General features: G+C 46.7%; 1 protein-coding gene across 4 annotated transcripts in view; it reads left to right on the forward strand.

Moving 5' to 3' along the window:
• The window catches only part of SLC9A3 (solute carrier family 9 member A3), a 1,201,500-nt gene that overhangs the window by 358,579 nt on the left and 829,971 nt on the right, over window positions 1–12,950 (forward strand). For all 4 annotated transcript variants that reach the window (XM_086965314.1, XM_086965316.1, XM_086965315.1 and 1 more), the window contains one exon: window positions 7,786–8,006. In XM_086965314.1, the coding sequence (XP_086821440.1) occupies window positions 7,786–8,006 (221 nt within the window). The remainder of the gene's footprint in view (window positions 1–7,785; window positions 8,007–12,950) is intronic.

A 12,950-nucleotide genomic window follows, 5' to 3' on the forward strand; every position in this document is an offset into this window, starting at 1 on the left:
ACTCACCTGCTATCAGGAGGGATCACAGTGCTGTATCATATGGCCATGTCTGAAATGGGGTGGCAGAGTGGGCTAAAGAACGGTGATGGATTAAACCCAGATATGTTGACTGGGTGTGAATGTTTGATTGGTTCAGATGCTCCGTCCATCACCACCCCCGTTTGTACCGCTTTGTTCGCCATAAGTTGGCAAGGTATGCTCAGACGTGAGTCCCTTGCTCACTTTGCCACTGGATTCAAGCAAGCCTGGCTGAAGACGGCTGTAATGCCATAAACCGGTCCTAGGAAGCTTGTTTCCGGTCCAGGGAAAGCATGGCTTGGCAGTTCGGGCTGGACTGTTCCCATGAGGCACAGGGTCAGACTGATTTGCATATGGCAATGTCTGAACTGGGGTGGCACAGTGGGCTAAAGAACGGAGATTGATTAAACCCAGATCTGTTTACTGGGTGTGAGTGTTTGATTGGTTCAGATGCTCCGTCCATCACCCCATCCCTTTTGTACCGCTTTGTTCGCCATAAGTTGGCAGGGTATGCCCAGACTTGAGTCCCTTGCACACTTTGCCACTGGATTCAAGCAATCCTGGCTGAAGACGGCTGTAATGCCAGAAACCGGTCCTAGGAAGCTTGTTTCTGGTCCAGGGAAGGCATGGCTTGGCAGTTCGGGCTGAACTGTTCCCATGAGGCACAGGGTCAGATTGATTTGCATACGGCCATGCCTGAACTGGAGTGGCAGAGTGGGCTAAAGAACGGTGATGGATTAAACCCAGATCTGTTGACTGGGTGTGAGTGTTTGATTGGTTCAGATGCTCCGTCCATCACCACCCCCTTTTGTACATCGGGGGGTGTCTTTGAGCCTAGCACCGAACCTGAAAAATAATTATAACCGTGATTTACAGTTGACTCAATTTTCCTCCATAGGAAAACATTGCCTGGTTTTTGCCAGAAATACTTCTAAGTGTCGATTTTTAAAACTTACAAATATGCCTTAAAAATCGCCTGTGTAACAAAATTGATTTCTTTCAACTGTTTACAGGAAATGCACCAGGGCTGAATCCAGGATCCGGCCCTGAGTAGGAAAAATATTTGTAAAGTGATTTTATTGCATTTACTTAAAACTTCAGTTGAGCTCAATGTTATATTGTGCAACAACTGTAACTATTGCAATCGAAAGTCAACTGCTTTTTGAAAGTATTCAATTGCAACATATCATTCTGAGAAAGTATTTATGATACCGGTCCTAGGAAGCTTGTTTCCGGTCCAGGGAAAGCATGGCTTGGCAGTTCGGGCTGGACTGTTCCCATGAGGCACAGGGTCAGACTGATTTGCATATGGCCATGTCTGAACTGGGGTGGCAGAGTGGACTAAAGAACGGTGATGGATTAAACCCAGATCTGTTGACTGGGTGTGAGTGTTTGATTGGTTCAGATGCTCCATCCATCACCACCCCCTCTTGTACCACTTTGTTCACCATAAGTTGGCAGGGTATGCTCCGACGTGAGTCCCTTGCTCACTTTGCCACTGGATTCAAGGAAGCCTGGCTGAAGACAGCTGTAATGCCAGAAAACGGTCTTAGGAAGCTTGTTTCCAGTCCAGGGAAGGCATGACTTGGCAGTTTGGACTGGACTGTTCCCATGAGGCACAGGGTCAGACTGATTTGCATTTGGCCATGTCTGAACTGGGGTGGCAGAATGGGCTAAAGAACGGTGATGGATTAAACCCAGATCTGTTGACTGGGTGTGAGTGTTTGATTGGTTCAGATGCTCCGTCCATCACCACCCCCTTTTGTACCGCTTTGTTCTCCACAAGTTGGCAGGGTATGCTCAGACGTGAGTCCCTTGCTCACTTTGCCACTGGATTCAAGCAAGCCTGGCTGAAGACGGCTGTAATGCCAGAAACAGGTCCTAGGAAGCTTGTTTCTGGTCCAGGGACGGCATGGCTTGGCAGTTCGGGCTGGACTGTTCCCATGAGGCACAGGGTCAGACTGATTTGCATATGGCCATGTCTGAACTGGGGTGGCAGAGTGGGCTGAAGAATGGTGATGGATTAAACCCAGATCTGTTAACTGTGTGTGAGTGTTTGAATGGTTCCGATGCTCCGTCCATCACCACCCCCTTTTGTACTGCGGGGGGTATCTTTGAGCCCAGCACTGAACCTGAAAAGTAATTATAACCGTGATTTACAGTTTACTCAATTTTCCTTCTTAGGAATACATTGCCTGGTTTTTGCCAGAAATACTTCTAAGTGTCGATTTTTAAAACTTACAAATATGCCTTAAAAATCGCCTGTGTAACAAAAACGATTTCATTGACTGTTTACAGGAAATGCACCAGGGCTGAATCCCGGATCCGGCCCTGAGTAGGAAAAACATTCGTAAAGTGATTTTATTGCATTTACTTAAAACTTCCATTGAGCTCAATGTTATATGCCCCCGGCAGTTCTTAAACAGGTATCAGGGACAGTATGCCCTGTGATAATGCAGGTCATCAATGCGTCTCTGGCCTCCGGTGTTGTGCCCCCCCAATTGGAAGAAGGCTAAGGTCAGAGCCCTGCTAAAGAAACCTAGCTTGGATCCTGAAGACCTGGCCAACTACAGGCCCATTTCTCTACTACCGACCATCAGCAAAATAGCTGAAAAACATGTCAATCAGGTTCTCTCTTCCTTTATTGAATCCACGGATGGATTACACTCCACCCATACAGGGTTCAGAGCAAAACAAGGAACAGAGACAGCCCTGGTGGCGGTAGTGGAGGCAGTTAGGGGTATTGTGGATGCAGGAGGCTGTGCTGCGGTGGTCCTGTTGGACCTCAGCGCAGCCTTCGATACAGTAAACCACTCTCTCTTGCTGCATCGGCTGCATCTCACAGGGGTCTCTGGAGTGGCCATCAAATGGTTTCACTCTTTTCTATCAGAAAGAAGCTTCTCCGTCTTTGAGGGAGAGGTGTCATCCAGCCAGCTGCAACTGAATCACGGCGTTCCCCAGGGATCATCCCTCAGCCCCACTCTGTTTAATATCTACATGAGACCTTTGGCTGAGGTGGTACTCCCCTGGGGAATCCAACTTGTCACCTACACCGATGACACGCAGCTGGTTGTATCCTTGGTGAGGAACGATGCCTTAAATCAGGGGATCAACAATCTGACCCCGTGTCTCACCAAGGTTCTGGAATGGATGACCTCCTCCTTTCTGAAGCTAAATGGGGCCAAAACGGACATTATGCTTCTGGGTTACAAAGCCCCAATTAACCTGGACCCTTGGTGGCCTCACTGCCTAGGACCCCCCCAACACCTAAGACCCATATAAAAAGCCTGGGGATCTGGCTAGATTCCTCCCTTGGTTTTCACTATCAGGCTAAAAAGGTAGCCGCAACCTGCTATGGGCTGCTGAGAGTCTTAAAAAAAGTGCTAGACCTCTTGCCATTCGAAGCCAGACGATTGCTGGTCCAGTCGCTGATTATGTCGCGGCTGGATTATGCAAATACCGTCTATATGGGGGCTCCAGTCGGCACCATAAAAATTCTGCAATCTGTGCAGAATTGCGCTGCTCGGCTGCTCATGAAAGTCCCCAAAAGATGCACAGCAAAAGCCGCAATCCAATCCCTCCACTGGCTACCCATCAAGGGAAGGATTATTTTCAAAACCCTGTGCTTGGCGCATAAGTCCATCCATGGTGCTGGCCCGCCTATTCTGGATCCCCTCTTTCGTCGCCATCAATCAGTGAGATCCTTGAGATCCAACCAGCGGAATTTGATGGTAGTTCCCAGGATAAAGCTGGCCCGGATGGGTGGCCGCCGGCTCTCTGTGCACGCAGCTAAAGAATGGAACGCACTCCCAGATGACATCAGGCACGAGCCTAACCACCTCGCTTTCAGGAAGCGTTTAAAGACACACTTGTTCCAATAGTGTCTTCCTTGTCCCTTGGTCTTACAGCGCTGGGATGCTCAAGAGTAGCCATGCGCTATGGAAGAGGGTATTCATTCATTCATTCATATTATGCAACAACTGTAACTATTGCAATCGAAAGTCAACTGCTTTTTGAAAGTATTCAATTGCAACATATCATTCTAAGAAAGTATTTCTGATACCTACTGTGGTTCTAAAATAAAGTAACTATATATTTATATATACCAAACAGTTGGCCTAGAGTTCAATTCTTGAGTGTATGAGACCATTTGATGACTGAGTGTGTACAACAAATGCTTTACACTGTTCTCTGATACTGCCTTACTGCTCGACTAAGCTACCACTTTAGAGAGTAAAGTTATATCTAACTTTAGCCTCTGCCATACCTCTGGGGACACTGAATCTTACTTTGGCGCAGTATATAGAGAGTCACTTTCTTACAACCACACAAGAACAAACATCAATAGAAACCTTTGTGCGGAGGGTGGGCTCCATGAAGGGGGCGATCTACTTCCTGTACCGACTACTGCTATCTACACAGCATGCACTGAGACCCCGTTACACTAGCTTCTGGGAAAAATAGTAGGGAGGGACATTTCTGAAAGGGAATGGAAACATTTATGGTCAGACATCGCTAAGAAAAATCACTCTTTAGATTTACGAGAAGCACATTATAAGACTCTGCGATTGGCATCTATATCCCACTAAACTCAAAAAGATATATCCAGAGAGTTCTAATTTGTGTTGGAGGGGTTGTGGTTTGCGCAAGGAATTTTGCTACACCTGGTGGGACTGCCCTACAATTAAACCATTCTGTGAGCAGATCCTAGCACAAATGAAAAACATACTAGGATACCCCATCCCAACCACAGCAGAGACAGTCCTTTTGGGCCTCAGAGACCCGGAGCTGGAATATGAAATAAAAGCTGATAGGGCTATCACATGGGTGTGCTTGGGGGCCGCTAAAAGGGCAATCGCAGCTGCGTGGAAGAAGAAAGCAGCCCAGATGCTGGAACAGTGGCACTCCCGCCTGTGGAAAATACTCACTATGGAAAGACTTGCAGACATCTTTCGAGATGAGTACACCAATCTTCAATACAAATGGGGTCCGTTAGTCTATTGTCTTACACAGGAACTTCCTCTGGCAGTGTGCCTGACCACGCTGAGAACTATCCACTTGTTTCAGTTCTAGTCTAAGACAGGGCCCGCCCTCAGGTTCCCCAAGCAGACTATAGGTAGCCGGCCTACTCAACACTAAACTATCCTTTGGGGCCAACAACGTACTTCCAGAGCCACACATCACACTCAAAGGCCAGTGTGTACACCGCTACTTCAAGACCACAGTTGTTAAGGGGAAGGGTTCAGCTAGGAGAATTGAAAGTTGAGTATGGGATATAAATTAACAAAAAACTAAAAATTACAAAGCACTCGATTGGAAGGGAGTGCTTAAAACTGATAATATTTTGATGTTAGAGGTACCCACACAGGGAGAATCTGTATCCTCATTAGATTGTAACGGGACTGTTTATATGATGTAATGCCTCTCTTTATGGTGAAAGAGTTTGGACAAAAAAACAAAATAATGTGATATCAGAATTGACTTCTCCTTTACCAAACTCATTTCTGCGTTGCACATGTGCACCTGTGATACTTGGCTGCAAACATGGAGGGAGTCCCGAGCAGCACTGAGAAATACACCGTAGTGGAGCTGAAACAGCTCTGCAGAGAAAAGCTTCGCCAGTGACAATGATCTCAAAGAAAAGGAGCTCCTTATAGCCTTCAGGGTCTGCAAGGAGGCCATGTACTACCATCTGCAGCACAGGACGATACGGAGGAGTAGGGAGAGGACGAGGAATTGAAGGATTGAGGAGGGTTGTATGTGATTTCATAGAAAATTAATGTAATGGATTAACATTACTGGGAAACCATTTAACCTAAACTGTTTATTTGGAATTTTCAAATGAATGGTGTTTACTATTTTATAGAAACCAAGTCATAGAATGTCTTTTTGTTCGAAATGGGCTTTTGCATGCATATTTTTAAGGTGTAACACAGTGTTTGCAGGTCTTACTTAGGTTTTGTCTAAGATATTTATTTCACTGCTTTACTTCAGGTGACATTATCTCAGATTTATATCTTTTACATTCTCAAACAATTATGTCTGATGATTTCAATGTGTGACCCCTCACCACCCCTAAACACCATCCTTCCCTGACCCCTCACAACCCCTAAACACTATCAATCCCTGCCCCCTAAAGGTGCCTCACCACATGTAAACTACACTGATTTCCTGAATCCTAAAAGCTCTTTCTTCATCCATCCCAGATACCTAAAAAAACCTCACTGCACTTAGACTACATCATCCCTGAGCCCTCAACTGCACCCATCCCTGAACCCTAAAAAGCCATTCCACCCTTACACCCACTCATCCCTGAACCATACAACCTATCTCTACCTCTAAACTCCACCCATTTCTGAATCCTAAAAACCGCTTTCTATACCTAAACCCCACACATCCCATATACTTTAAAACTCTTCACCACACCTAAACTCCACCATCCCTAAACACTGAGAAAACCCTCTCAGTTCTGAAACACCAGCGATCCATGACCCCTAAAAACCCCTCACCACCCCTAATCGCTACTCATTCTGAACCCCAAAAATCCATTTCTAAACCCCTCACCATGCTAAAACCCCACCCAATCATAAATCCTGAAAACTCTTCACCAGCCAATCCTCTACCCATGACTGAACCCTAAAATCCTGCAACACCCCTACGATCGCTCCACCCACCCCGGAACCCTAATGACACCTCACACACCAAAGCTCTCTGAATATGTGAGCCCTAAAATCCCTCACCTCTCTCAAACTCCACCCCTTTATGATACCTAAAAAACACCTCACCACCCCTAAACTCTACCTATTCCTGAACCAGGAATATCCCCTTTCTGTGCCACTAAAAAAATCCCTCCTCACCCATAAACATTACCCATCCTTCAACCTAAAACCTCCATCCTCATTCTAAGCACCCCCACATTTATTGTAATTGAATTTGTTCCTTAAAATGTTTTCCTTTAAAATGTTTCCTTCCATTTTTGATTTATTTGCATTTTCTTAAAATTGATTTTCCATGATTAGTAGAGTAACGTGCAATGATGAGGCCTCCCTGCAGAATGTGATGGAGGGCCCCTAAGTATAATATATCTCATAGATATCCACTGGCCTTGGGCTTAATGGGAGCCCTCTGATGAGATTAAGTGTCCATGAAGAGTTGGGGGACCCAGTGAGCCGAAGAGCCTACATGGGCTTGAGTTATACCTCTGTCTATGATTTGGTTTCCTCCAATGTGGTTTCTCAGTTTTTGTTTTGCCATGAATTCACATACATCAGTAAGGACATGACCTAGACATAGGCCCCATGCTGCAGCAGGAGGTGGGAGGCAACTTTCCCACAGGAGTGAGATCCCCTGCTAGAGCAAGAAGCAGTGTGTCTTCCAGCAACGCGTCCCTTCCTCAGTGGATTTTCTAAATCTTTACAAGTTGAATGAGAGAATGTGCACTTCTTAAGTACCTGGGTGATTTTTGTTTAGGAAGTCAAACTAAACCGCACAAGGACCAATGAGCTCAGGAGATTTCATTGTCCTTTATGGTAAACTTCAAAATGTTTTTTTACATCTTTTCTGTGAATTTAATTTTCAAAATATATTTTTTCTTCGTTTCATCTTAAGTTTGTGCTTTATTGGCGAAGCCACAAACAAATGTGATCAAAACTTGTTTTACATTTCAAAAATATGTGACATTGTTTTAAACCTTTTATTATAACTTCAAATTATGGAAGAATACTGCTTTGCTAGAAAATTAAATCATCCACATGTTTCGTTTTTCAGTATAACTTTCTGTGGCATCTGCTGCCAAAAATATGTGAAGGCCAATATCTCGCAACAATCTGCAACAACGGTGAGATATACCATGAAGATGTTGGCTAGCGGTGCAGAAACTATAATCTTCATGTTTCTGGGAATCTCAGCCGTAGATCCGAACATTTGGACATGGAACACAGCTTTCATACTTTTGACATTGGTCTTTATCTCAGTATACCGAACGATTGGTAAGTAAAACATTTCATCTTGCTTTATTTGTACTTCAGGTAGGGAGGTGTCTTTGTGACACTCCCTTTTACAAGAACTAGTAGATGAGTCGATCTATTTTTACTGCATTTTGTGTTACACATTGAGAACATATATAAACATGTCTTTTAACATAGAGCAAAGCACAAATATTAACATCTGAAATTTAAATGTTGAAGCAATAGTTAATTCATTCAGCTTCACATACGGGGAATCATGCACAAATGATACAAGAGAAAACCTCTCATTTACCATTTAAACATTTGAATCAAGGAGTGTTTAAGGACAATAAAATAAAATGTTAAGCAATATTTCAAAAAACTACCAGCATGCCTGTCTTTATGATGAGTTCAATGCTGGCTTGCACTGCCTGAGTTGGGGGACACAAACAATCTATTCTTTGGAATTCTAACCTCTTTATTCAGTCAGTCATACATTAATGACGTTTAAAGTGCATATTTGCACCTCTTTATTCTGTTTCTTAATCGCTGTACAACCGTGATCCTTGGGGTCACACGAAAAATGAGCAAAAAATAAAAGCATTACTTTTTTCTGCTAAATATTTTCAAAATATTCAGGATTTTGCAAATCATTTCAGATAAAAACAATAATGGTGTTTCAATTGTGAACTGGTACTTTCCGATTACAAGAGATGACAACTAGTAAAGGTGTATGGTTGCACCGATATCTCAGCCAAACAGGTACACATGAAAGTCATTGATAATATTGTTTCCACACGGATTGATCACTGCATGCAAATGGTGGTGTCAATCGGTGAATGTCCATGAAACGTAGGGCCTTATTACGATGACCGCCTCACTACAGGGCTGATGGCACTATTCTAACTGTGGTGGCCGGACCGCCATGAGACCACCGGCACCGCTGTGATCAAGGATCCTGCTGAGCCGGCAGTCTTTCCTTGGTACAAATATGCTGGCGGTGCCGCAGCCGGACCCGCCAACCATATTTTGATTTGGCTCACCGCCACCTTTTTCATGTTGGTGCAATCGCCATGAATAAAGTGGGGGGTCCTAATACTCCAATGCCTGGGGATGCAATTTGGGGGCCTGTATTTATGCACCCCAGTTCCTGCCTGGTGCTGCAAGCAGCACATGGTGCATGCCACACCATGCAGGTACTTACAGATGGTGCTGTCTCTGCACAGGTCTGCATGTAAGGCACTCCAAGGAGCCTTACCGATAGCCACCATTGCAGCACCGCCGTGCCATTGCCCGCCTTGGATTACAATTGTAATTTGGCAGAGGTGGCATGGTGGCCCTTAGCCATACACTCCTTTTAATTGGCAAGTAAGACTTTACTGGTAACCGTGAATGCCACTGCCCCTAAATGTTAATCAAAAAATATTTTGCTAAATAACTTAGGACCTGATTTATTTATTGGCCTGTCAGTCTACCATAGAACGGAGTAAATTACTCTGTCTCCATCCCAGCCAAATTCATAAATGACTACCAAGTAGGTGGTCATTTATAATGCATTGACAGGAACTTCCATAGAGGTGGTTGCTGCTAATACATATCGCTGTTTGGTGCAGGGCTGTGACATCATGACTCAACCCTGCACCAAACAGTTTTCTTTTTTTTCAAAAAGAAAATTTCCAAACTAGGTTTCTTTTTCAAAATAAAAAAGTAATGCTCCTCTTGCCATGGGAATCATCTCCCATGGTGTGGGGAGCGTTATTTGCTTTTTATTGTCACTTACCGCCCGGGTTCTCCTGGTGGTGACTGACAGTAAAAACAATTCTACATGTCAAAATATGTTTATTACGACCTTAGGGTCCTATTTACAAAAATGGCATACAGTGCAGCACAGCAAGTCACTGTGTGACAGGGAAAGGGAAGAAATGCACCGTATTTAAGGCCTTTTCCCTGTGCCGGAGCCCTTTTGGCGTCCTAGTGCCAACGCAGGAACCCTTGCACCAATGAATGCAGGATTGCTTTTGTGCAGGAAGGGACACCTTCCCGCACAAAATCAATCCTGAGAGGCAAATTACTCTTTCTATGTGCGCTGCACTGTGTGACAGAGGAAGGGCAGAAATGCACTGTATTTACAAAAATGGCATACAGTGCAGCACAGCAAGTCACCTTCCTGCGCTGCGTGACAGGGAAAGGGAAGAAATGCACCGTATTTAAGGCCTTTTCCCCGCGCTTGAACCCTTTTGGCAGCCTAGTGCCAACGCAGGAACCTGCATTGCATGCAGGATTGTTTTTTGTGCAGGAAGGGACACCTTCCTCCACAAAAACAATCCTGAGAGGCAAATTACTCTTTCTGTGTGTGCTGCAAAGTGCAACACACATAGAAAGAGGAAGTAATGAGAAGAAATAAAGATATTTTTCCTCGTTAGAAGGCATATATTTTTGGCACCTTCTAAGCCTACCAGTTCTGGATAATATGGGAATGCTTCAAAAAACCATGGGAGTTGCGTGTGAACACCCACACAACACCCGTGGAAGGCCTACCCATGGCGGAGTAAAGCAACCCAGCGATTTGCACTACGTTGCCTTACTTCAGATTTAGGGACACACTTGGGTTCATGCAAAATGGCCTTGAGTGGCTTCTAAAACACATGCAAGGTTTGCCGCTAAACCAGATTTAACATTGCGCTTGAAATGATTAGAAAAATTTAAATGATCAAAACTTTCAAAATGGTGGGAGGCCAAGTCTCTGCAACGTTACTTGGAGGTAAAGCGCATTCCAAGAGGGCTCAGGATTTTAGTGGCCCCGATGTATGAGGACCCAAATCTGAACATGCTCCGTGAATGGGCAGAAAATAACCAAGAATGCTCCCAAAGAATGCTTGCAATATTAATCAAATATGCTAATATTGATAGTGTGAAAAAATTAGAGGAGATTGACCAAATATTGAGTATGCTGGACAAAGAGGCTGACCTAGGAACCATTACCCAGTTTAATACAGATATGAAAGATCGCTTAAAAAAGCTGGAAGAATCAATTAAAGAGCAGAAATGACATGTGATAAAATCGACTATGATCGAGGGCAAATCTATACTTTCGCAAACAAATTAGAAACTATTCGTCGACAACATCTTAACAACAGTGGAAGATCAACAGCAGATCCACAGTCTGAAGTAAGCAGTATGGCAACCTCTGAACCTGATACTGATGGCGATGATGGACCCAACAGGTCGGACACAGGACCTGCGGCCACGGTTCTAGAAGAATTTGTTTTTTTAGAACAAGACAGGAGAGTCAATCTCCGGCCCAGAACATTCACAAATTACGCAAAGCCTCAAAGAGGAAGAGGCAGAGGCAACAGAGGCACAAAGGTGCAAAGCAACGAAAATGCAAAGGGGAAAACAAAGAACAAACAACCAAAAAATCAGTCTGGAAACAGAAAACTCAATTATAAACCTGAAAAATATAGTTCTAACAGAGAAAGAAAACAATATTCTCAAATTGGGTTTATCGTTTTGTCCTGAGGAATATTTTGACTATGTCAAGACCAGAACCAATATTTTAAAATTTGTGCGTTCCTTAGAATTAAAGAAACATTTTGCAACCAATCCCAGCAGAAATCAAACTGCATTGAGTGGTGGTCAAAACAGCAGAGATGGGGGGGGCGTGGCCAAGATTGCGGCGGAGTAGGACGTCTTTCCCAGTCACTCTGTCGCTGCTTTATCTATCGCTTTGATTCCAGCCTTGCTGAGGTCCCTGTCCGAGGCCAGCAGCTGCTGCGGGACATCCGGACACTGCCTGGAGGGTGTCGGCGGAGTTTGGAGGCAGTGGGGCGGTCTGGACGAGTGCAATCCCTTGCCGCCGCGTGACCGGGTGTTGCGCCCTGAGCTGCCGGACCCCGCCTCCAGCGTGCAGCCACTGGGGTCCCCGGCGCCGAGGCCTGGCAGTGCAGAGACACGCGACGAGGGCTATAGCCTTCGCGACACCGCACAAACAGCTAGCGGACTGCTGCCGGGGCCTCGGATTGCACTCTCCCGCCCCTGGGCCTGCGGGTGATTCGGCTGGGCGGCGACTCGGCCTGGCGCCGGACAGCAACGGCTGGGCCTCGGTGGGACGGGTAAGCGGACAACCGCGTGGAGAGCAGCAGCGAGCACCGAGAATCCCGCACCACACGCCTACAGACCCGTGATCAACGGAGGCGAGGCTGGGCCTCACGGGACTCACAGCACACACGGGGGCTGCCTGCCCTGGAGACCTGCGTGAGGGGAGTGATAGCGGTCGGCCTAGGTGAAGCAGCCCAGGGGTGAGAGACTTCTGCGGCCGTGGTCCGCCGTGAGCTTGGAGACCTTCTGGACAACGCCCTGCCTTGGGCCCTTGCTGCGCGGGGAGTTTGGTCGGCACCCGAGGCCCCCCACCCCCTGCCCGGATCTGCACCGCCGCCCCTCGTCCTGGCGGCGGGTACGAGGGGGCCACGGGCCGCGATCCCCTTTGGGCCCGCACTGCATGTCCACCGCCGCGTGGCGCCGCAGACTGGGACCAGACCCCGACGAGGGACACTATCCACGCTGAGGGGCCTGCCCCGGAGGATTGCGACAAGGGACCGATCGGTGCAGGAGGGGCGGCAAGGAGGCCCTGGTAGACTCTGCCCCGGGGAGTTGCGTGGGCGGCCATACTAGACATTGTACGCCATACCCTTGGCGGTCCCTGGAGTGGTGGGCCTCCTATCAAGCCGGGGACCTCTGGACCTGCCCTCGAGCCCCGCTGGTCGGGACTTGCCTAGGTGGGCGCTGGCCTGGTGGCGGGAACGCAGTTGAAGAAGGCACACGGCGGCGGGACGGCCCCATTGACAGACACCCCCCCAGAGGGTTTGCTCCTGTGCACTGGGTGGGTGAGCAGCGAGAGCCCCACGCGAAACAGCCCACGGGTGCCGCACTTCACCAGCGACCGTGGTGCACCGGTGGGAAGGAGGCGACAGCAAGCGAGCCGTGGTC

Source organism: Lissotriton vulgaris, chromosome 4_1 (genome assembly GCF_964263255.1).
Source record: "Lissotriton vulgaris chromosome 4_1, aLisVul1.2, whole genome shotgun sequence".
In the NCBI taxonomy this organism is placed as follows: Eukaryota; Metazoa; Chordata; class Amphibia; order Caudata; family Salamandridae; genus Lissotriton; species Lissotriton vulgaris.